A 24,756-nucleotide genomic window follows, 5' to 3' on the forward strand; every position below is an offset into this window, starting at 1 on the left:
TTTACTGGCCAGTGAAGGAGTGTTACATGCGTGCTTCAATGGAATGGAATTTTACATAATGTGCAAGTTTTATTTGTTGGCAAAAGTGACCAAGAAAATCAGCTCTAGGTCAAGGTCAAATTGAACCACAATATACTAATGGATATGTCGCCATAGTTCACGTTATAGCGACCCCTTAATGAAACCATGTTTCCATGAAAGAGAAAGAAAAAAGAATATTTAAAGATTTACTGAGCCGTCTATTAGCGTGGATATTCCAATCTGAGAATTTTTACACAGTAGGCTTTACTTTTTCTAATGTCAATTGATTAAAATGTGATATTACAGTAATTCACAATGGTGATATGTTATAATATGTAAAAATGTGCAACAGAAGAATGCATGTTTGAGAAAACAGTGCTCAGAAAATGAATCTATTTAATAATACATAAAACATTCATAAAGAAAGTGACACCAACAAGGCTTAAGTAAGCCTTTAGAAGTTTTCTTCAAGGCTACCTCAAGTATGGTCAGTGCTAAGTTGTTCACAATATGCATTTAAAAAAAATGCATTCAAAGTATACATTTAGTAATAGTCTTACTCACATTTGAAAAAGTGGCAAAGCATTTAAGAAAAAAATGCCAGTCCTTTTTTTTTTAAAGGAACAATTAAATGAACACCCAAAATACATGAACTGCAAACACTCTAAGGCACTTATATTTGTGTTTTAACCTTGCCAATACTTATTGATTGTTGTCCCCAGGGAGAAACTACTAGTATATGGTATCTCCCTAGGAGGTAAAAAAAAAAAAAAAAACAAAAGGAGAGAAAAGAAACAAATACTGTACATAATTTCATGTAAACAAATTGAAAAATAAACTGTAAAGTCAAGTTTTGGAATGCTACAGGAATTTTTGAACACAATCATAAACACACACTTGTTTAGGGTCCTCATAGAAGACCATTGCACCAAAGCAAGGCTGCATTGATACCTTTGTGCTATGATTCAAATCTCAAAAATGGTCTTGGAGACAGTGCAATACCGGGTTAAGATCCCTTGACATTTGACACAATGCCAAATGTTTTATAGGTATTCCTCTACTTTATGAAATGTCAGCTGGCTTGGCGTTTAGTTCTACTAAAGAAGTTGTTTGAAATTTCTGCATTTCTATTCTCCAAGACTTTACATAAGCAAAGCGTCATTGTCTATGAGCCCTTCGCTGCCAACAGTGAACCTTGACGAGATCCCTATCAGCAGCAGTGTCCCTCTTACGTGGTAGGACGTCATGCCCCTCATCTTCTAGCTCAGCCTCTTCTTGCTCTTCTATGTGAGGGATCATGCATCTCTGTGCTTGTGTCTTTGTGTAAGCGTGCTTGTGCATGGTCCTTTTCTGACTTTTCTGCCTTGGTGTAGCTCTAAACCGATCATTAGAAGGTCCTGCCTGTCTGCTTTCACCAACTTCTGCCTTAAACCCTTCTTCTTCATCAATCTCCTCTTCCTCTTCTGCATCCTCATCCTCATCATCAGTCCCATCTATGACAGTCAGTCCTAACTTAGGATGGCTAGATATTTGAAAGACGGAGGACGAGTGCGGCGCGGACAGTTCTGCGTCATACATGGAGAACGGGAGATGAAGGTAGTGTCCCGCAGCTGCTGCTGCAGCATAAATGCAGCAGCATGTCTGGGTGCAGTCATCACGGAGGTCGCCTTGTCCTGCGCGGACCATTCGGAAACGCTTATGGAAGGGCGGTCCAGCTTGTGGTGCTGGGCAGATAGGCGTGGGTACGGACCTGTTGAGTACCTGCTGTGTGGGACTTAAGTTCGGGGGTAAGACTGTGGTAAAAAGTGGGTTGGGAGAGAAGCACCATTCAGTGCTCTGGAGCAGGATCTCAGCACGCAGACGCCGGAGGAGGTTGTTGACCAGGACGGAGCGCCGCAGGAAAACCTCTGGATCATCAATGAAGCGCATCTTCTCGAGGGAAAGACGCAGCACCTGGGCCCGTTCCTCCAAAACGGGTGCCACCTATGAGACAGTCAGCAACCAGGCAAATGTATTTCGTCCTATATGGCTCAGTTCATTACTAGCGATGGGACGAGAAGAACAGCCAGGCAAATTTTTCAGCTACAGGCAGTGCATGGCCTATTTATCGTAATGCCCCAAATATAAGTCACAATTTTTTTCCCAAAAATGAAGGCCAAAAGTATGGATGCGCCCTATAAACTGTAACTCATGCTTTGCAGAAACTAGAAATCCCGTGGCGTCTTAATCTCACGAGATCCAAGCTCTTGTCCCATCCCTATTCATGACTTTACTGTTGTACGTGAGTTCTGAATATTTGTAAGCCAAAATGCTCCTGAAAGTAGTAGAGTTTGAATTGTAAACCAACATGTCATCCAACATTCATCTTAACTACATGGGTTGCGTTCATCCTGAAGCCTATTTCATCTGTCTTAAGGCAGTAGTCAGGGGACACCCTGAACTGGATTCCAACCAACCGCAGAGCTCATAGCGTACGGACAAACAACTAAACACACTAGTTTAACCACTTCAAGCTTCGTACAGATTTTCCAACTTTTCAAGGATGAAAAATTCAATACAATAATATATTTTGTTCTGATTTAGTGAACTAATAATGAAAGTATAAAATATGTGATTCAATACTTACAGTCTGGCAGTATGTCCTGAAACTGAATGAAGCTTCATCATCATCCACAAACTTCCTCTTAAAGTATGTAATTCTTGACATTGACACATGGTCAGGAAGTTGTCGAAAATGAGGATCTACAGAAAACATATTTTTTTGTTTTGTTTTTTCAAGAGACATTTTACACTCCGACAACTACGGTCAGGTAACATTTCATTGGCAAACAAGTCTTCAACATAGGAGTCAAATACATATGTAATCAACGGGTTCTTAGCAAGCTTCCATTAGACTGGGAGTTGAGATGCAATACAGTAGCACTGCAATCAAACAACATTCATGACCAGTTGTTTAGAAATGTATTATTCCAGTGCAATAATGTGATTGCAATTGCTCTGAGTCGCGTTCTACCACTCTGTCAAATTTTGCTTCATAGGGTTCGGTTTTGGGGCCAATGTGATTGTCATTTTATTTGCTGACAATAGGTTCTATCTTAAGAAAACATGGTATTTCCCTCCACTGCTATGCAGATAACTGTCAGATCTATCTAAAAAGTACACTGGCTAATTAGGGCAACCTTTTGTCCTGTCTACAGGAAATCAAGGCTAGGATAGTACTGAATTTCTTACATTTCAATAAAAACAAAACAGAACTAGAAGTTAGAAGTTATGGTGTTTTGTCCCAGTGGCTCATATAGATCCCATTCCGCTGAGTTGGGCCCTAGTCTTCAACTGTGGTTTTAAATTGGACAGTGATTTTAAATTGGACTGCAAAATCAGTGGTGCTGTTAAGAGTTTTTTTTTGTTTGTTTTTGTTTTATATAAATATATATTTTTTTCATTTTAGACAGCTGGTTAAAGTAAAGCCTCTTTCTTTCTCAACAGCACCTAGAAACCATAATCCATGCCTTTGTTGCATTTTAGCTGGATTACTTTAAAGCCCTTTAAAGTCAGCCAGTACTCCCTCATGCATCTACAGTTGCTCCAAAATGCTGCTGGTGACAAAGTAATGGCTCGCACGGGATCAAACTATTCCATTGCAGGTCTCACTCTTTGGAACGACCACCTGCAACAATGGCAAGCCTGCTTTGCCATCTTTTGTAGTCCAGTCCAGTAAAAAGCTGATACTGTGGCTCTGGACTATTATTTTTCTTTTCAATACAGTCGGCCCTCGCTACTTCGCGCCTTCGCGCTGTGAAGGTTTCCTGCCTGCCAAACAGGCGAGTTAACTATGAATGCATTTGCCACGGGCATTCCTCAGATGTCGAACTACTGCAGTAAGCATATTTACTCAAATTATTAAAGCGAGTTATTAAAGCTTATACAGTAACTGTACTATTAGAGATACAACTCCCGGGCGGAAATAGCTTACAACTCCTGCCCTCATTGGTCAAACGAGAGCTTTGCTTCCTCATGAAACTCTTGAAAACTCATGAAAAGCTTTTACTCAGACGTAGATAGGAGCAGCATTACAGCAGTTGCCTCAACAGGAAGCGTCGTAAAAATGTTACCTACATTTTTTGTAATAAATTGGTATTTCTAGAGTAAACTATGATTTTTTTTTTCATGTTTGGTCAGCTACAAAATTCACTCTAATTAGGCATTGTCTACATGTAGCCGGGGTTCTTGCAAACGGGCAGTAAATGTCTCCATTTTGCCCTATTTGCAAAAGTAGCCAGCCTTTTTTTCTTCCCATCAAAATCGAATGTTTCAAAACAACCTCTGTCAAAAAAACGGACATTTGCCCAAGCCTCTGGTTTCATGGTTGCGTGTAACCAGCTTCAATGGAGAATTGCGTCATTGCGCTACTCTTTTTCCCGCAAAGACTCGGATACCGGTGACGTCAATCTTTCTGATTGGATATGTCAGAGGCAGAAGTTCTTTCTGATTGGACAGAATTTGAGACCTTACTGCCACCTAGCGACTTGGCATGATTGTACACGAATTTGAAACGGCACTATGAGGGGGAGACTATGAAGCCCTTTGCATGTAGACAAGGCCTTAGACTTCCCACCACCACTAATTGAACCATGTCTCTCCGTAAGACTACAGCCAAAGGGATGGAAAAAGAAGGGATGCCAGTGCAGTTACTATATAAGGTTTAACAATTTAAGATTTAATTAAATTTGTGTACTGCAGTAATATTTGTATTAAATTTGTAAAGTATAGATACTTTTCATATTTTAAAAAATTCAAGTACCCCAGATACACAAGCATGACAATTATGTCGGTTACGGTTTATCAATTATCGCGCGGGGGGATCCAGTCCCCATTAACCGCAAAAAACGAGGGATTACTGTATTACTGTACAAAATAATTCCTTTGGTTTCAAATAATGTGACATTTGGATCTTTTTATTGACAAAATTGACAACATTATAAATCCTTCTCATAGAAACACATTTGGCTGGCAGCTCATAAGAAAAGGGACTATATCATTCGATGTCATTACCCTGTTTCAGTTGGTTTTCCGTGCGGCCTGGTGAGGTGGTCGTTGACGAGCATGTCTTACTGCAGCGCTTTGTTTTCCATATTGGCTGGTATCTAGCGAGGGGAGGTTCGCCCTCAGGTTCCAAGAAAGGATTCATGGACAGGATGAGGGTCATCTCTTTCTTACTTGTGTCTAGAAAAACAGTAAGATTTAGTCAGTTATTAACCTGATGCAATCCATTCTTCTATTCCAATACTGCTTATTGAAAAAGAAAAAGTCATTGCATTCTTTAGCAGGGGTCACCAATGTGATGCCTGCAGAACCGGGTAACCCCAGAGGAGCACATGAATAGCTTGTAGGCCTGTTCTTCAAATATCGTGAATAAATAGAACAGTGATTGATTAGGAATTCTACAACTATACAGCTATTGCATTTACATTACATATTACACTTGATGTATGCCGTATTTTACGTATTTTGACAAAAAAAGTCACACTGGTATATAAGCCGCAGCAGCAAAAATTGAGAAAAAAAATCGTCACAGATAAGCCGCGCTGGACTAAAAGCCATCAGATATTTATGCAAAAAAAATTGAAGTTTTTCATGTTTTTTATTGTTATATAAAAAAAAAAATTGCCTGCCAACAGCAACATCCTCTCTTTAACATACTCAAGATGCCTGCTTATTTTGCACCAACATATTTATGCAAAAATGGATAAATTATTTTCAACATAACACCAACAGAATAATGCAGCATTAAATAGCAGTTCAAACCCAAAATCAATTCTTCGATAGCATCTTCTCCTGTCTCTCGTTTAATTGCTAGACTTTTTTTAGTGAACATATTAACACATTGCAGATAATTCATATATACAATCACTGTGCAGATAATTCATATATACAATCATAAATATTCAAATACAATCATAAATACCTTATATCAAATTTACACATCACAAACTTTTATACAGAATCTTTTTCAATTTAAACATTTTTTAATATTTTTAATGATTTCTTTTTAAAACCTTTCGAGTTCAGCCATCGATTCACATCTTTTCAGTTTTATTTCATGGTTGGTCCATAAATTGACACCTTGAACAGGTACACACATTTGCTTGACCGGTGGATTGACTCCCGGCGGCTAGCAAAAAAACAAAAAACAACAAAAAAACCACACAGATAAACCGCACTGAAATCATGAGGAAAAAGTTGCGGCTTATAGTCCGAAAAATACGATATATTAACTACAAATGTATATATTAACTACAAAAGTTCCTTAATTGTGAGAAATCATTAACAAGTTCGGTGTTTTCAAATAGCTCTTGGCTTTACTCAGCACCAAAGAAGTAACTCTCAGTTTCAAAAAGGTTTTCTACCTCCAGATTAATTTTGATTTTTCACACATTGATGAATATTAACCATTTACACGTTTGTGTTGGTTGGATCCATTTGTAGTGCATGTGAGCTTTATGAGCATTAGAAGTTGGCTACCAGCTCTGTAGCACTGTATACATGGCCCAGTAAAATAAATGGCTCAGGTGAAAGTAAAATGCTTGACAACCATTTATATTTCAAACTTTATCACAGAATCCCACTGCGAGACTCATGAGCTTGATGGTGTTCCAAGAAGGCACTCATATCGATTCCTTTTTCTGTTGGCAATTTGGAGACAGTATGTGCCTTTGATCACTGTGAATGTCTGTCATTTGATTCATGAATGAGACCTCCCTTTATGTACAATGCAAAGGCAGCTGTTACAAAGAGCAATGGCTGGACTTTCTTGTCACCAGCTTTCCTCCTCAAAGCTGCTTCACTTTGATTCCCTCTCCAGATACTCTCATGTACAACCCTCCATGACAGACCCAAGTTGAGGTGACACCATCTACACTCCTGCTGGGCTAGCAGATTAAAGAGTCTGCTTCAATAAACTCCCCACTTGGTATGACTGAACAGCTTTAAGTGTGTATCTTCCTCACAAGCATTTGTTCATGAAAGTGGCAACACAGTAGACTACAGTTGCACAGTGCATTCAGCATTACATTTTATGTGCAAATTGAAATGGGCATGATTCATTAAATATTTGCTTGGGTTGCAAAAACGTGCACTTGTTTCGTATGCTCGAAGAACTGTTAGCCTCATGGCTTTCACAAACGTTTGAATGAAAAAAAACAACAGCCAAGGTTATCTAAATCTCTAAATTCTCTTATTAATTGCACATTTACGCCACTAGGATACACATATAGTACAAAATATACATTTAAATAATTACAATTTAACTGTTGCTGCACAAAACATAAGACATGCGCTGGGCAGCTTTACAGACCCTTATAGGTGCATTAACAGATAAAATGATACATTAGCATTGTAGGCTAATTAGCTCCTAGCAAGGTCACAATGCCACCCAACTCACCTTGATGGCGACATAAATGAACAGTGGACAATTGCAGCACACCAGCCATTTATACCCACCACCTGGGAGAGAGGAAGTGCTGTAGAGCATTAAATCCAAATGATTTGAACAACAGGCGAATGACTGGCTGCCCTTTACATCAATAAAGTGACAAAATTTCTACATGGATGACGGAAAGTCATCGATTTTTTTGTTACCTCATTCATTGTGGTCGACAGGCAGCAATAGCCGAAGATTGGGACGGGTGGCAGTGATTGTTAATGGACTGCAAGATACCTTCACTCCCTTGGTGAGCTACTGGTAGCTTGCAATTGACATAACTGGCAACACTGCTCTATACACACACATTTCCAGTGATGTACACAGCCCATGATGTGGATTACGTGGGTCTATTTGACAAATTTAAAAAATGTTACATTTTAAAAAATCTATTAAACTGGTTGACTAGATTGCTTTGTTGTAATTAAATTAAATTCACAACTTAATATAAAATAAAATGAAATGAACTGAAATATATATTTTTTATTCATAACCCAAATTATTTCACAGACCCCATGCTGTCAGGTCAAGGACCCCCCGAGGTCTGTGGACCCCACTTTGAGAACCACAGCCTTACAGGATGTAACACTCGTCCACAATCAGAACTCAAAGGTTTTTTTTTTGTGATTTTTTTTGCTCAAACCTATTGTACAATAGAATTACGCCACCTTATGAGCCAGCATCCTGCATGACAAAGCAGCGTAATAGGTCATAAGGGGGGAGAAAAAAAACAACAAAATTTCAGTAAGGACGAGGGTAAGTTACACAGTGCTTAATTATTTATCGCAACACACAAGTAAAATTTCAGAGCAGTTATTGGTGTCAAATCATAGACTTCTATTGCAATAGACTCCCGCCCCCCCAGAAAGGACCTCCGCTAGGGCCAATTATGCCAATGCCACTGAGTACTGCAGCATGCTTAATTAGCTTCTTTTGGACTGTGTGTTTCCCTTCAGAGCTGCCTCTCTACCCAGCAGCTATTTTGTTCTCCATCACCTTCCCTCACTGCTGCTGTTGCTACATTTGCCTGGGCACAAAGGAACAAGCATGCCATCACTCGCTCTGTCCTCCGTAGGGACCTCCATCTTGACATTCCCCTCCCTCCTTTACTATGTCTTTCATCCCCTTCGCCTTCACTCCATCTGTCTTACATCCTTTCCATAGCGGTCACAATTGACAGCTTACCAAGCAACATCAGGGTAAAAACAAACAACAAAGAGAATATAGACTGAGTAGCATCCTTGCATGTATTGTTCAGCAATATGAGTTATTGAAGGAACATGCGGAGACAGTGTGAGCAATCATTTGTGGTTGTGTGCCAGAGAGGAAAAAAAGAAATGGATGGTTGATGAGGAAAATTGCAAAACGGGCAGAAAACTGTCACAGAGGCCAGCAGCGTATTTCTCCGTCTTGCTTTGTCTAAATCTCTTGGGAATATGATACGGCTGAGAATGCAGGCTGGATGTGTGAGCTTTTTCTCTGCTTTTCTGCGAAAAAAATGTGTGAACGTGAAAGAATACAGTCCTGTGAAGATATATTTGCTGCCGCCGCCCCCCCTTTCTAATTTATAGTTATTTATTTTTGTGTCATATTTATCACTTGCAAAAGTGTCATTTCTTTTCGTTTTTTTAAATAATTTAACAAGGTGGCACTTTTCCAGATTCAGATTCAGATTCCAGGTTCAGAGTTCCTTCTGGTTTCATCCCTCATTCCTCTCCTCTCACAGATCCCCTACATCTGTCAGAGTCTATATTGCATTCTTTCACAACACTCTTTTGATGAAGAGAATTTAATTGCAGCACCAGGACATGAGACAAACTGTGCGAGAGGGTCTGATTGAGAGTGAGAGAGAACAGGGGAAAAACAGAGGGAGAGCTTGGGTGGGGATAGATGGATGGATAGAATGAGTCAGGAAGGGAACGATAAGTGCTGTAGGGAGCCTTGTCATGAGTGGAGACAAGTCACCCGCAGCGATGATTTCTGCTGTTATGATTGACTTCTTCCCTCCAGCACTCAGACACACAGCACACACTCATGCACGCCTTGTAGAGGAGTGGAACAGTTTGATGGGGAGTCAACCAAGGTCATCTCAGATGCTCAGTCACACACGCACACACCACACACATTCTGGTTTCAAATGATCCATGTTTATGTATGCTTGATATAATTATGAATAGTATTGTTGTCAGCTCGAGGAAAACAGCTGAATTTCATATATTTATTATATTTAAATATATTTCATATATTTTTCATTTCAGGCCATTTGTGCTTATTGACTTTATCTACTTTATGTACAGTCACTAAAACCAAATCGGAAGATAATAAAAATCATAATAATAAAAAATAACAATAATTTGGGGACTGTGATTGTCTGGCAACCAGTCCTGTAGTCACCTGCCTACTCCGTTAACCCCTAGGGAAAATTTTCACCCAACTCGGGCTTTTAGATGTTTTTGGTGTGTGATATCAAAGGATAAGTATACAAAAACACAAACACTCGGAGGCTAAAATTGCATAAATTGTCAAAACGTGTTGACTTTCACTATGCCATCCTGCCGTCCCTTCTAAATGCTTGCGAACAAGAGGTCGTGAGGTACACCCTGCAGATGTCAAATTTAGCTCATGTCGGGCACATTTACTGCCATTAAAAATGAGAAATATTGTCCATTTTGGACATATTGAAAACCTGATGTTTTATCATGCAGTGAGACCTCAAAACCACTGGGGCCACTAGCAGACAACTTATGACTTTTGCAAGTCTTTCAATGACTTAAGTGAGTGGCCTAGCCTGATTCCCATAACTCAAACTTCTTGCTATGCATTGTGGGACTAGTAATTGACAAAAGGTTGCGATCCAAGAAGTAAATGTTGCAGGATTGCTTTTATTGTGCTGCAGAGAAGCGTTATATTTCATGTAACATAACAATATATCTGTATAGTCCCAGCTCCAAAATCTGCAGCACGAATAGCTGTTAACATTTTTTTCTCACAAAATGATTTTTTTCCTAAATGAAACAGCCTTAGAATATGTATATGTAACTATGCATATATGTGAGGGGTTAAAAGTAAAAACATATTTCTATTTGTCGATGTTATGACCCTTTCAAAGTCAGCCCAAGTTGAGTGATAATATGGTCAAGTAAGAGAAAACGCCCTGGACACCCAGGGGTTGAGACAACCAGGGTAGGCCTCAGCACATGGATGGATGATAAAAATAACGGTACACAAAGTTGACAACCGGGGCATAGTTAGGTAAATCCAAATTGATTAAATGCCATTAATTAATTAATTAATTACATATTTTCTATGGTAGCTCAAAGCACATGTTCATGAAAGGAGTGGAATCACCTAACCCTAACCCACAAAAATAGACTAGAACGGAAGGCAGTCACAGCAAATCTTGCAGTACATTGCCAAAGACATGATATCCATTCACAACATGGCAAAAAAAAACAAACAAACCTGTGCTCAACATAATGATCAGTGAGCTGTCGATGAATATGAATCAAGCAACTGTGTAAAGCTGGAAAAAATATAAAAACGACCAATCAGAGGCATTGCAAAAACATGTGCAATGTTCTAAAGAAGAAAGACATCACTAATTTATGAAATTGCAGATGTAGTATAGCGGAGTTACCAGATAAAGATCAAGAACAGCAACAAAATAAGATAACAAACATTTTGAGAGCTGTCCAAAACACCACAGGAGTTCATCGGTGGTGAGATATGATTGCCCAAGCCAATCATGACATTTAAAACATATTCTACCCACCAGCAGCACAGTGACCATTTGGTCATAGCATTTGTCTCACTTTGCAGAAATTGTCGGTAAAAATAGAAGTTCCCACCTATGCCTGTGTTTTTTTCGTCAGGCACTCATGCATATTCGGTCAATTGAAAATTCTAAATCATCCTTAAATATAAATTTGAGTTTCAGTCAACCAGTTGAGGTTTACCCTGCCTCTTACGCGAAGTCAGCTGGGAAAACCTTCAGAACACTCATGACACTGAGGATAAGTAATATGAGAGAGAATGTGTGGATTGGGGTCGGGGTTGGGTTGAACAATTTAGTCATTTATCCAATTTGTAATTCTAAACTCAAAATGATCAACAAGACTTTAGCTTTTTTTTCTTTTCTTTTCAGTACTCCAATCTGACCCAGAGTTTTTTACGTCACCTATAATCTCACACATAACTAACATATCTGACTCCTCGTCAAGCTCATCAATCAGGAGCCGCGGGACACTAGGTGACAGGTTATGCAAACCAATGAGCTCCAAGCTGCTTTACACGAATTGGGGGGAATTGAGGCACGATCGTGGGCACAAGCTATAAACTGTGCTAACTAGCCGGTGCAGCTAAACATTATTCCACAGCGGTGCAGGTCCTTTCCAAAGTACAACCGCACCTCTGGAGCGGCAAATAATTTATACTTCTAATAATCATCGCTATCAATACAAGGAAGATGAGGAGCAAGCTAAGTATGCACATTTGTTCTCAGCTGGTCTAAAGTTTAGTCCACTTTCAGTCATCAAACTGTCAGATGGGCCAGGCTTGTATAAAATGAAAGTGTCCTTGGTTAGCCTAGACCACAGAACAGTCTGTTAAATCCCCAAACAAGGTTTTCGCCAGCACGAAATTCAAGATTTTTATGCCTGTGCACAAAGCCAGTCTCCCAGCTGACCTGGGAACACTCTGGGATCCACCCAAAACATCAGGACTAAGTGGCTGAGTAGAAGGAAGTCAAGCTTTTCTGCTAATCATATATTAGGTTGTTATCATTATGTGCTTATTTCTTGTCTAGAATAGTGTGCATTGCTTATCCATGTGTGCAGTCCGAGTTCATCTCGCCCCAGTCCTTCGATAAAGCTGTTGACGCAGGAAAGTGTGAGCTGGGACCTTGGCCCAGCTGTTGGTGGCGCCCGACTGGCTCTTTTTGTTATGTCTTGTAATGTGCAATGCTTTGCTGAATTGTAATTTACTTTTCTGTAATTTATATTGTTTCTGTGTTCGGAACATGCAGCATCCACTTCAACCTGTGGGCCTGGAAGGGGGCTCCTCCCACCTGTGGTCCCTTCTGGAGGTTTCTGATTTTCCCCAAATTGGGGTTTTTGAGTTTTTCCTTCCCCTTCTGGGAGCTTTGACAGGGGATGCTGTTGTGTACCTTACATTGAAAAGATGTCTCTGTATGACCTCTTTTCATTCTGTGAAGCCCTTTGAGACTTCGGTGATTTAGGGCTATATAAATAAAATTTGATTGATTGATTGATTGAATTAATAAAAACCAGGCAGGGGCACTTGGGCGTTGAATTAGCGTTGGAGAACCCACGAGTTCATTCGCCCAAGCTTTTTCCCTATCCATGGTTTAGAAAAGTCACTCTTGGCTGGTCTGAGTAACTCTTTTTGCTGCTTAGCAGCTAGGCTTGTCCTAGTCTTCTTTTAGAGATTTCTCTGACAAAGACCCAACCCCAGACAAGCTGTAGAAAGTGGAAACATTAGGAAGTTTAAATATATCGAAATGCCCTTTACCGTATTGTAAAAGTCAATAAATTATCGCTTGAACAAATTTGTAGTTAATTAAACTAATTAAACCCTGTTACTGAAAAACGTTTAACATGTTTGTTAGGTGAAGTAAAACAACTTCTGGCACCTGGTATTCCAGCCCCAGGACATCAGAACTACCTGATGTCCACGGTGAGCCGCAGTTGACCTACGAGTAGGAGCTCAGAGGTCTAGACTGAAGCGAGCAGATGATTTATGAATGATTAAAGAGCAGAGTTTACACTTAAACATCTAATTAAAATAAATACATAAAAATAAAAAGGGTACTGTTCTGGCCCGTCAATCACCTTAAGGGGCTCTCCTACAAGACGCAGGCACTCTTGCAAGACACATGATTGGCAAAATAACACACTGAAGTTGAAATCCACTTCTCATTGGTGCCTGTGTCTTCTAATAGTGCTCCTTGAGCAGATTGACAGATTGACTGGCCAGTTAGGTGAGAACAGTACTATTGTTTTTTTTTTTTGTTGTTTGTTTGTTTTTTCTTGTAATTGTGGAGGAAGATCTCTGAGTCAATCCCACACAAGCAGTCAGATTACTTTGCAAAGGCTACGCAAATGACATAACACTTCGACATTGACAGTCTGACGCAGTTGCTGTTCCAAGTGATCACTTTTTAACAAACCGGGCTGACTCAAATGAGATGTTTGAACCTGCAACACTTCCTCTTCAATTATTTATTTAAAATCTCACTAATATTACAAAAAATTGTAATGCTAGGCAGTTTAAAAAAAAATCTGATCAAAATTATTATAAAATTTGGACATTTATAAGTAAGTGGAAATGTGTTACCAGGTCTTCTGTGTGTATAATTGTTTTTCATCAAACAAAATTCTAATACCTTTTTTTTAAATTTTATTTGTATCTTAAGACAGTGGGTCCCCGTGTTATGAGAATCCGTTCTGCGGTTGGGCTCGTAAGGCCAATTCACCGTATGGCGGGCAATGCAAACCTATGTTAAATAGCTAATGCGTTAGAACCCCAGGTAAAAACATCAAAATTGTACATAAATAAAATTTGTACCAAAATAGTAGTAAGTGCTACGTATATGTGATATACATGTATACAATCAGAAAACATAATAATAAAAAATATAGAAAGGATTTATTTACCTTTGAGTGGCGCTTGTTATGCCCATATTCCCTAGTAAGGGTAGCCTAGGCTCGGATAGTGACGTATTTCTTGATTGAAATAGACCTGTATAACCTAAGTACATAATCATCAAAGAGCTTGATTATTTTGTCACTAAATGTTTGGCAGCACCTTGTTTGGGGAAATTTGACCCAGTTTGTTATGAGGAAGTATGCAATTTGCAATGTTTATTTTGTAGACTCAAGTATGTCTGTATAGTAACAAAAAATACTTAACAAATTGTTGGTGAATAAAACGGACACTTAAATGATTTTGTTTGTTTTGCTTTTGCAAAAACTTGCAATGGGGTTCCTTGGAAAATGTGCTTTTCAAAAAAGGGTACCTGACTCCAAAAGGTCTGAGAACCCCTGGGATATAGGAATACCAAAATTGTGAATACCTTCAGCCCGACTGCCATGTTGAAACACAAATGAACCAGGGCATTTTCTCTTCAGGATAAGGCAACAAGATCTCTTCAAGTATTCGGATGTGGTTAAACTGCTCTATGATCATTGGTATGTGATACATCGGCCAAGAATTCAGTGAGGTCACCTGACAAACTGCTTGCAGCCCCTAGACTATCATATAGTTTTCATCAGTCCGCCAAGTGTTGCGTTCTTTCTCTTTAGGACGGCCAGTCTTTTATTTGGCAAATTATAACCTCTTCAGCACATGCCGTTTTTCAACAATGGGCTTTTCTTGCCAACAGCTTGGCTTCATTGGAACTGACATAGGCATCTAAATGCAGAGGAACTGTGGAATGAATACCGATTCACATGTTCAGAAAGTTGGTTTACATGAAGCACACATGCGTAGCAGATGTGACACAGATGTGCAGCAGTTCTCAATGGTTGCTAGGTGAAATATTATTATTATTATTATTTTGTCGGTACGCTCAACATACAGGAAAATGCTAACCATGTTTGTGTGTTTCCTTTTCTTTCTGGAAAGGACAAATACATTTGAAAATGTATTTTCTATTTTTGATCTGGAATAGAATGTGCAACATTGCATAAATAGGACAGAAATAACAGCAATTATGTAGATTTTGAGCTTTAGTCACACTTTTCAACAAACTCATTCTGAACTAGGGTTGTTCAGATTAAGGCATTACTACCAGGTTACTGCAAATGCTTCCTGATTTAAATGCAGAGTGCAATTTGTAAGCTAAAAGCTAGGATGCTCGCAAGAAGTCATCACTAGGCTAGTAGGGTAAGCGCTTACAAAGCTCAAGGAGTGAGTTTGGAGAGACGCTGATGGATGTGCCTTGCGCTTTATGAATGTAATTAAAGAATGGGACACGGAGTCAAGCAGTGGCATTGTAAACCCATCTTGCATCTGATCATGAACACAGCTTAACGTCCTCTTTCGATGTCAGGTATATTTCAGTCAGCAACTCTAAAAGAAAGTTCACGCTGGAACAATGTGTGTCATTGGCTTCTCTTTAGCAGGAAAACTGTCCATTCTCTTTGTTCATTCATACAGTTCTTACAAAGTAAAAGGATTAAAGCACAAAAGAAGAGCACTGTGATGCCTACATTGGAGACCGAAACAAACATTGAGCAGATGCACACTCTTCCTTAGAGGACAAAAGGGTGCATGTTCTTGACAGAAAAAAATGATGGCTTGTGAAGCACGATGATAAAAACTTCCTATTTCAAAAACTTATAATTTATTCATATTTTGAAAGTCAAAATAGTCGAGTCAAATGTATTTCAATGAACGTTAAGGGCTTCACAAGTGAAAGCGTCACAGAGAACATCACAAATGCACAATGGACTGAACAAAGCTCCCAAAGGAGAAAGAAAAAAACATAAAAAATAAAAAACTCTGGAAAAGTCAAGTCAAAGTTTATAAACCACACTGTATTTACAATACAACCTCAAAGTGCTATACAGTTACTAAATTACAATTCAAGCACAAATATACCTTATTTCTCTGAGTACAAGTTGAATGTTTTTCCTCATTTTAAACCCCCATATTAGGTGGGTTGATTTAAAACCACATAAAACAAAATAGACCAATTTTTTTTCCACATATAGTGGGCCCCTGTGTTACGACATTAATCCATTCCGCGGTTGGGGTCGTAAGGCGAAGTCGTCGTATGACGGGCACTCCAAACCTATGTTAAAGCTAATGCGTTTTGAACCTCAAGTAAAAACATCAAAATTGTACATATGTATTAAAAATTGGCACCGAAATAGTACAGTACAGTATAGTACAATAGTACAAAGTGCTACATTATATATATATATATATATATATATATATATATATATATATATATATATAAAATATACATGTATACAATCAGAAAACATTATAAATAAAAAAGAAAATATAGAAAGGAATTATTTACCTTTGAGTGGCTCTTGTTATACCCATATTTCCTATTAAGGGTTATCTCCAGCATTGTTTCCATAAAAATCATCATCTTACTTCTCTCTTTAACATCACTAGCAATCCTGGGACCCATGGCTAACCCTTTCAGCTTTTTCAACTGAATTAAGCAGTAAAATGCACTAGAAGACGGCAATAGTAATTAAGTGCAATTACCTAAAAACGCCAGCAGATGGAGGCAAAACAACACAAATACAGCCAACCTCCTAGGGTCTTGACAGTTGTTTTGTCACAAATCCCAGAAAATGTTGTAAACATTGGGCAACATGAAAACTTAAATCGGGGACGTTGTAACACGGGGGTCCACTGTATCTGTATTTGTGTAACATTAATTTGGATGTGGAATAAGTAATATGTCATTTACAAGGCTTAATATGATTATAAATATCACTAATTTGATATAATATGCATCTGTTTTAGAGCATTTGCACAGAACCGCAAAAAATTGACTTTCGTTAGCATCGCCTAATTGTCTCTTTGTTGTCAACAATGAGGCTACAATGCAATGCAATTTCATAATGCAATGATGCATTATGAAAAGGAAAATACAGCTTGACTTGTCTCCTTCAGCCCTTAGACGTGTGATTGAACACATCTTGAATGTCTTGAACATATTGAACACAGCAAAGACCAACCTTCCACACTCTGATTTCACAGCAGTCGTCACTTGGGTAAAGTACATCCCAAGTAAAATTCTCCAAAGACCTCCATTTCAAACAAATTTGATGGGTCTAAAGATGACTACCCGTGGAAGAGTAACGAGGACGTTTGAAGAAATGAAGAGGATATAGGCAAGCACGTCCGGGACATGGGAGGAGCTATGTATGAGGTAGTGATGATGACTATTAGGGCTTTTCAATGAAATATTCAGCTGTGTCAAAAAAATAAATAGCATTGAAACTTCAAATCATTTTATTGTTGCAGCATTAATTTTAGCATTTGTGTCTACGCGCGCACATATATTGCCTCGCGCTTATCTTGTTTCCGTCCCACATCCTCCCCCCATAACTGCAACAGTATGTTTTATACGATGAAGAAATGAGTCTAAAGTACCGTAATTTCTTCATTTTAATAACACACAGCATTTGTAATAATTGGACAGTCATTATCTATGTAACCAATAGTCAGGAGTAGCCTTATAATTGCGTTTTTGTAAAATTCACCCAAAATGAAGTACTGTGGCGGACACTAGGACCATGTCTCTCACCCAGTAGGCATGTCGCTATGATCCTTTGATGCTTTGAACCTGTTGGCTTTGTCTTTGCTGTTTTGGACTTTGTTGTATCAGTTTTGTGATGGCATGCGAAGAGTAAAGAGCTCCACTAGCACAGCAACGTGTGGTTTCTTCGCATCGCTACATTGGTGACCCCGGACGTTAGAATGGGTGACCCCGGATGGGTCATCTTGCCATATTATTATCCCAGACGTTAGAAAGTTTCGTCAGGCTGTTGGAGAGGTAGTCTCGCCACATGGGTGACCCCGGACGTCAGAATGTTTCAGCGAGGAATCACCGCAGACGTCCCACATCGTGACATTCCTCCACCAGCCTACTATACGTCAGGTAATGCAGCAAGCTGGTACCACGTCAGCCAGCCAACACCCCGACGAGGGTCCTCTCACCCGTCGCCCAGTCCCTTGGCGCACCAGGGATCGAGCCAGCCAGCAACAGGCTGGTACGGGCGCTGGTGAGAACGGCTGTGCAGTCCAACTTCGGAGTCCCTGGCCGTCGACCGGGATCTTCCAGCCGGGCGGCCTCATCTACTACCGATGTCCGTCCGGCCTCAGCAGTAGGCCTCCAGCCACCATCATTCAGCCGCCCCTCCGATTCACCATGCCCGCAGGTATGGTCCGAGTATACATCGGAGCGGGTCAGCTGGTGTTGGTGCCGCAGCAGGTTCATGCCCAGGCACAGACTGGGACGCAGCCGTGACCGGCCGTCCCTCGGAAGCCACTGTGCCTGCCAGCATGCGGGTCAGCACTGCCACTCCGGCTCCTGCGGAACTTCAGAACATCCCTTTGCCAACGCTACCTCATGGTTTTCACGCTGAGCGTCTCACCCTTACTCCCGTCGCACCTGGGGCCCTGGTGTCACATACACCGCCCAGGACCGGACTGAGTCTCAGGGTGCCAGACTGGTGAATACCCTGTGGGGTTTTCCGTTATGCCTTTCTGGGTGTTCGGGGGGGAGCTGTGTGGCGGACACTAGGACCATGTCTCTCACCCAGTAGGCATGTCGCTATGATCCTTTGATGCTTTGAACCTGTTGGCTTTGTCTTTGCTGTTTTGGACTTTGTTGTATCAGTTTTGTGATGGCATGCGAAGAGTAAAGAGCTCCACTAGCACAGCAACGTGTGGTTTCTTCGCATCGCTACAGTACAAAAAAAAAAAAAGAGGGAGGGGGGGGTCAACTCATAAGCAAGGTTGACTTGTACTCTGAAAAATTAGGTAATAATAAATTTAATAATAATAATAAATTAATTTTGTTTGAAATTTGAAAGCCTATAAAAGTGGCTGCAAATATATTTCTACAGGAACATGCAAGGCTTCTTATTGTATTAGCCAATACATGATCGTCTAAGTGTCAACTTGGTAACGACCTGCGAGCTCGGCATGTTCCTGTCAGATGTTCAGCCACTTTTGTAGTCTTTCAAATTAATAAAATGACATTAATAGTAATAACAATAGTTAATAATGTCATATTATTGTTCAATAAAAGCCATTGCGGGCAGCACAAAGTTAGAGTGGTTAGCAGGTCTGCCTCACAGTGCAAGGGTTGTCAGTTCATTCTTTTGAGGAATTTGCATGTCCTCCGCATGGCTGCGTGGATTTTCAATGGGTACTCCAGTTTCCTCACAAGTTCCAAAAACATGCATGGTAGGTGAGTTGGACATTCTAAATTGTCCTTAGGTGTGAATGCTTGGTTGTCTTTGCATGCTTTTCAATTGTTTGGCAACCAGTTCAAGGTGTACCCTGCTTACTGCCCCAAGACAGCTGGGACAGACTTCAACCCACTCGCAACTCTTGTAATGATAAGCGGTAGAAATAACGGATGCTCCATTTCAAGCCCTGCCATGTCAAATAAAATATCGGTACAACCTGAGTTAATTAGCCTTTCATTAGAATGGAATTGTGAAAATCAAGAGAGTAATCAGAAATTAAATTTTAAGTGACTGATAAATCAATTTTGAACACAATTGTACATATTTTACTCTGAGAAGTGTAGCTATAATCTAGCAGCTCATAATGTTCATTTTCTTAGCTATGGGTTTACTAGGCATTTATCTGTTCCATTAATTGGCCTTTGTCTTGTGTTTAAAACATCCTGAGAAAAAAACAATATCCAAGCCAAACATTGGTGGACTTTCTATTTGTCTAAGAAATGTGTGAGTATAAATCTTGCTTTTAATAAAACTTTGAGATCTGTAAAGTATTTTCCTCTACAGCCTCAGAAATGTTAATGGGTTCCGCATGTGTGTGTGTGAAGAACCACTCTGCGTATCTGTTCGGTGTTTACTCCCTGTTCTCTTCTTTTTTTCTAAGTGTTTCCAAGCCTTCAGGGAACAAATAGCAGTGAAAACAGTTCATTGTCTGTGGTTTTCACATCGAAAGAGTTCCAATTCCACCCAACAGGGCCAAAGCACAGAAACACATTCACACAGACAGGCAGAGACACACGCGGATGCACAATTCAATATGTCATAACGTATTAGTTGGTTGCATAAGCATCTGAACTGTGGAAAGGCAGAATGGCAAGAGGACATATGATCTTGAGATTCTTTTTATTGATGTGTGTCATTATCATTAATTGCAAAAGTACACAAGCAGTAATCCAGAAATCAAAAACAAAATTTAATAAAACAGATGCATATCCTTTCATCTTGCCATGCACAATTACTTTGATCTATTTGCAATTATAAATACAAAATTTGGATTTTATCAAAGTGAATAAACTGTACAGAATAGGTGTGTTCTTATTCAAAGAAGGCTTAATGAGACTGTTTCAGATGATAGTGATTTCCAAAGACGACGAGGGGCAGAGCAGCTTCAGGCTCTGTATTACACAATGCACAGACAGACAGAAGAGACAATGAGTAGAAGGGAGAAAGAAGAAGACCTGAGATGGCCGAAAGGTATCGAAAGGAGGTCCGAAAGATTAGGTGGGGAAAGGCTATTAATGGCCTTGAAGATGCAGATTAGCGTTTTATATTGAATGCCGTACCAGACAAGAAGCCAGTGGAGTTGTTGAAGAACTGGAGTGAAGCGATGGGTGAAGGAGGTCTTTGTGATAAAAATACAGGCAGCAGAGTTTAGGAGAAGGGGGGAAGCCTTTGGCGTAACTTGAGAGTGAGACCATACAGAAACAAGTTGCCGTAATCAAGACACGAAGTGACGAGGCTATGAACAAGAATGTGCATACTTTACACACGGATTAGTTTAACAAACTACCAATCAAGTTGGTTTAAGTTTAGTTTCTTGTAAGTTTAGTATTTTAGTTGTCTAATGGAAATGCTGTCCATTTTGTCTAGAATGGCCAAAAGTACATACCTATCAGTAGGATTTGAACTAAAGAAGTAAGGAAGAGTGGCAGTGGGTTTTGTGGAGAGGTACAGCTATGTGTCATCTGCATAACAGTGAAAGAGTGACTTCAATTGAGTGAAAATATTGCCAAGAGGCAGGATGAAGGTGACAAAGAGGAGGGGGTCTAATGAAAGCTTCAGGCAAATCAAGCTCAAGTGAGTAGTAACTGTGTAACTGCAATGCATACTGACAGAAATGACCATTCTGGCAATGATGCGCTGCACGTGAGTCAATACATAGTTGAAATGGGGACCCGGCATGAAGGGTGAAAAAATGTCACCATTATACACTCAAGAAAGTGTCAAAGAACGAGCCGGGTGCCACTAAGTCATGTAAACCAGAATGTGTGTGTATGTGAATCTGCGTATGTGTGCATGTGTATTGGACCAAATCTAAGTGACACATCTCTGCAATGAAAAAATAAGTGGGCGTAACCTGTAAAAGCTGCCTGCGGTTGCACTGACAGGAGCCTGACAGCAAGCATCAGAGCTCTGTGATCTCACGGCAGACACTTTCAAATCTCACTGGAGGAGTCTTAGTTTGATGCCATCTACCTCTGCTCTCAAATAGAATGAAAAACGTGGGATGTTGGTGTGATATGTTGGAGTGGCCTGAGAAAAAAAAATATATATTATTTTTATATTTCATTTTCAACCATTTTTTAAGGAGGTGGGAAGTAGGTCATCTGACCTGTCAATGTGCATGATAGCAGAAATCCCCAACCGCCGGTCAGTGGATCAATTAGTGCCAGGCCGCATCCAAAATAATTATGTTTTGGATGTTTATCCTTTAACAAATATAGATGTGTGCTTTAACCTGCAGTAAGAGATGTAGTCAAGCAGAAGGAGTCCTACCGGACATTTTTGGCCTGTGGGACTCCAGAGGCAGCTGACAAGTACCGACTGTCCAAGCTGAGAGCGGCTTCAGCGGTCGATGAGGCAAAAACTCTGGTGTGGGAAGGGAGGAGCTTGGTGAGGCCACGGAAAACGATTTAAAGGAAATTCTGGTCCACCATCCAGCACCTCCGGCAAAGCTCTCGATTTACTGGTCAGTCTACGTTGCTACCCTCACCTATGGTCACAATGTGGGCCGAAAGAACGAGATCCCAGATACAAGCAGTCCAATTGAGTTTTCTTCTGCAGGGAGAAGCTCGGTCATCCGGGAGGGGCTCAGTGTCAAGCCGCTGCTCCTCCACGTTTAGAGGAGTCAGGTAATGTGGCTCGGACATCTGGTAAGATTGCCTCTCTGACGCCTCCCTGGTGAGGTGTTCTGGGCATGTCCCACCAGAAGGAGATCCTGTGGATGACCCAGGACACGCAGGAGAGACCATGTCTATTGGCTGGCCTGGTAACGGTTGCGGATCCTCCCAGAGGAGCTGGACGAAGTGGCTCGAAATAGGGAAGTCTGGGCTTCCCTGCTCAAGCTGCCTCCCCCACGACCCGGCCTTGGATAAAGTGGATGAAAATGGAAGGATGGATGTATCCGTCATTTATTTACCTTGATCTTTGTTTTTTGGAGCCACCTCTTGCCACTTTTGATATAAAATTAGCAGTGAGGAAGCACGGTATGGCTTCAGTTGAGAGCAGTCAAAGTCGGTGACACACATGTTGTTCTGTCTCCCTTTGAAATCTGGCCCACGAGTGTCTGAAAATTATATTTTCTTTATAAGAATGTTGTCATTTATAATTATACAGTATGCCCAAAACATTGTAATTGTAGATAACATGCTAGCTAATGTTACTGTAGTTCTTATCTTCAGCATGTTATATAGTGCTCCTTATATGCGTTTAGCTCGTTAGCATTTTCATTTGTGTCAGGTTTTTCATTTTGGCATATGTCAGTGTATGCAAAGGTTTTGAATTGCTTAGTACTCATTTGCATCTAATTGACAGTTTGCAATGAAATGATTAAAACTTTTAATCCAGTTATATGAATTATTTAATCAATGTAATTTGTGTACAGTTTTGTAAGACATAATTCTTGCATTTGGGACTTACCTGAGTAACTGAGTTAAAGCGATGTTTGATATTGAAGAGATATAAATAGACAGCATTTGGTGTATTTTCTCTTCTTTTCGGTTTTACAAAGTAAATGGGAGAGAGATCTACCACTGACTCAACTGCAATAAAGAAAAATGACACTCGTTTGCCGTTCACTGTCTATTTATCGAAAGTTGGACAGAATAAATGAACTTTTCGCATTTTATGTATTATCCGAGTCTGAAAGCTATTTCATTTTGAAAAACCTTTAATTCTGAAAACTGGAGGGATTCTCTTTGCTTCATTTCAGTCACTTGAGCGCCTAAATTTCACTTACAAATAAGTTAATCGAGACAGAAACATCCTGTCAAAATACAGGTGAAGAGCCGTCAACTTCAAGGAAAAAGAAAGCTTTTAACAGGCAAGACCAGGAGTCCTACTTGAAATAATGACTTCTTCGCATTAGGGACTTAGAGTGCTAGTTCGCAGCCAAAAAGGACGATGTCACTAATAGGTATGTGGTCTACCGTGATCGACTTATTTAGCACCCCTGGAATGAACCCTTTGAGTACACAACAGTAGTAACAGACGTAGCTGGTGTTTATAGTTATTTTGTTAGTTTTTCTTGACTATAATAACTGCAGTGTATAGCTTCATTTGTGTTTTTTGACTGGATAAGTTCAGTTAAGTTTTTCTACCATGGGAGGGAAGCACATTTTGTCTCCTATAACGATAGGATCAATGCAGAATTTCATGAAGCAAAAGTTTCCAAACTAAAAAGCAGCTGGCTACCCGTTGTGCGCCTATGGGGAGCACGAGGCATATTTATGATGGGAAGAAAATAGGTAACACTCTCGAACCCATGAATATTATCCAGTACATTATCCAGTACATCACTAATTAGTTCGTTTGTGCCCAGCAAAATGTGTTTATTCGTTTATCGTTTGTACAGTAAAATACATACACCTTTTATTTACATTTTCGTAAGTAACTGTTACGGGTGGGTTCACGAAACCCACGTATACAAGTAAGAGCAAAGTTTTGAGGTATGCGAAGCCAAAGTAGTCTTAATGCTATGCTTGGCCCGACGTCTGTTGAAAGGCCGTCCTTTAAATATGCATCGACTCTCTTTCAGTGTGCACTGAATGTCTGCTAAGGGCCATGTTTTGAAATGCTGCTCCAGATGTGAGTCTTCAGTGTCCTGCTGAGAGAGATGAATAGCTTGGGGTGCTACTGGCTACCTACAGGTTCACTTCCTTAATGAGCAGAAGAATCTGCTGAGAGCAAGATATGATTGATAGCGTCAGAAGAGAACGAGGGGGAGAGAAACGACACAAGAGCTTGTGATAATAATGGAAGACCGCTGGGCTCTGGCAGGCGGTGAAGACAAGAAATCTGGCACTGGCCTTTTATAGCTTACTGTCAGTAAAAGCTGGTATGCTGCTAAGGCAGGGCACTTCCTCCTGTTAGACCACACCATCATTTTTGAACAACATTTAAGGTGGGTCTTCTTCCACATTATGTACTTCAATAAGCGTTTCTAGTCCATTTTTTAATGACAGTACCCCTAGAAATTAGTGTTTAATACTGTACTTGGCTGAAATA

At 40.1% G+C, this 24,756-nt stretch overlaps 2 protein-coding genes across 3 annotated transcripts in view; one reads left to right on the forward strand and one right to left on the reverse strand.

Moving 5' to 3' along the window:
• Positions 1 to 399: 399 nt before the first annotated feature.
• Positions 400 to 24,756, reverse strand: part of sertad4 (SERTA domain containing 4) — a 28,131-nt gene continuing 3,774 nt past the window's right edge. Inside the window, exons 1-4 of one of the 2 annotated variants that reach the window (XM_088433865.1) lie at positions 17,802 to 17,834; positions 5,074 to 5,244; positions 2,648 to 2,763; positions 400 to 2,004 (exon numbers count right to left, since the gene is read on the reverse strand). In XM_088433865.1, coding sequence (XP_088289991.1) covers positions 1,180 to 2,004; positions 2,648 to 2,763; positions 5,074 to 5,227 — 1,095 coding nt within the window. In that variant the 5' untranslated portion in view covers positions 5,228 to 5,244; positions 17,802 to 17,834 and the 3' untranslated portion in view covers positions 400 to 1,179. Of the gene's footprint in view, positions 2,005 to 2,647; positions 2,764 to 5,073; positions 5,245 to 17,801; positions 17,835 to 24,756 lie in introns of those variants that run through there. The other variant, XM_088433864.1, reaches the window with a different exon arrangement.
• Positions 17,841 to 18,938, forward strand: LOC148413220 (uncharacterized). Its single transcript, XM_088433866.1, has 2 exons — positions 17,841 to 18,155; positions 18,226 to 18,938. Exons 1-2 carry the CDS (start codon positions 18,086 to 18,088, stop codon positions 18,522 to 18,524), a joined length of 369 nt encoding a protein of 122 aa, XP_088289992.1. The 5' UTR covers positions 17,841 to 18,085; the 3' UTR covers positions 18,525 to 18,938.

The sequence above is a fragment of the Hippichthys cyanospilos genome, chromosome 14, assembly GCF_059441005.1.
Source record: "Hippichthys cyanospilos isolate Australia breed blue-spotted pipefish chromosome 14, RoL_Hcya_1.0, whole genome shotgun sequence".
NCBI classification, from domain to species: Eukaryota; Metazoa; Chordata; class Actinopteri; order Syngnathiformes; family Syngnathidae; genus Hippichthys; species Hippichthys cyanospilos.

Coding starts and splice junctions, on each gene's coding strand:
- LOC148413220 (XM_088433866.1), top strand. CDS start 18,086: ATGTTTCAGCGAGGAATCACCGCAGACGTCCCACATCGTGACATTCCT. Junction 18,156..18,225: donor ACCAGCCTACTATACGTCAG/GTAATGCAGCAA, acceptor CCCGTCGCCCAG/TCCCTTGGCGCACCAGGGAT.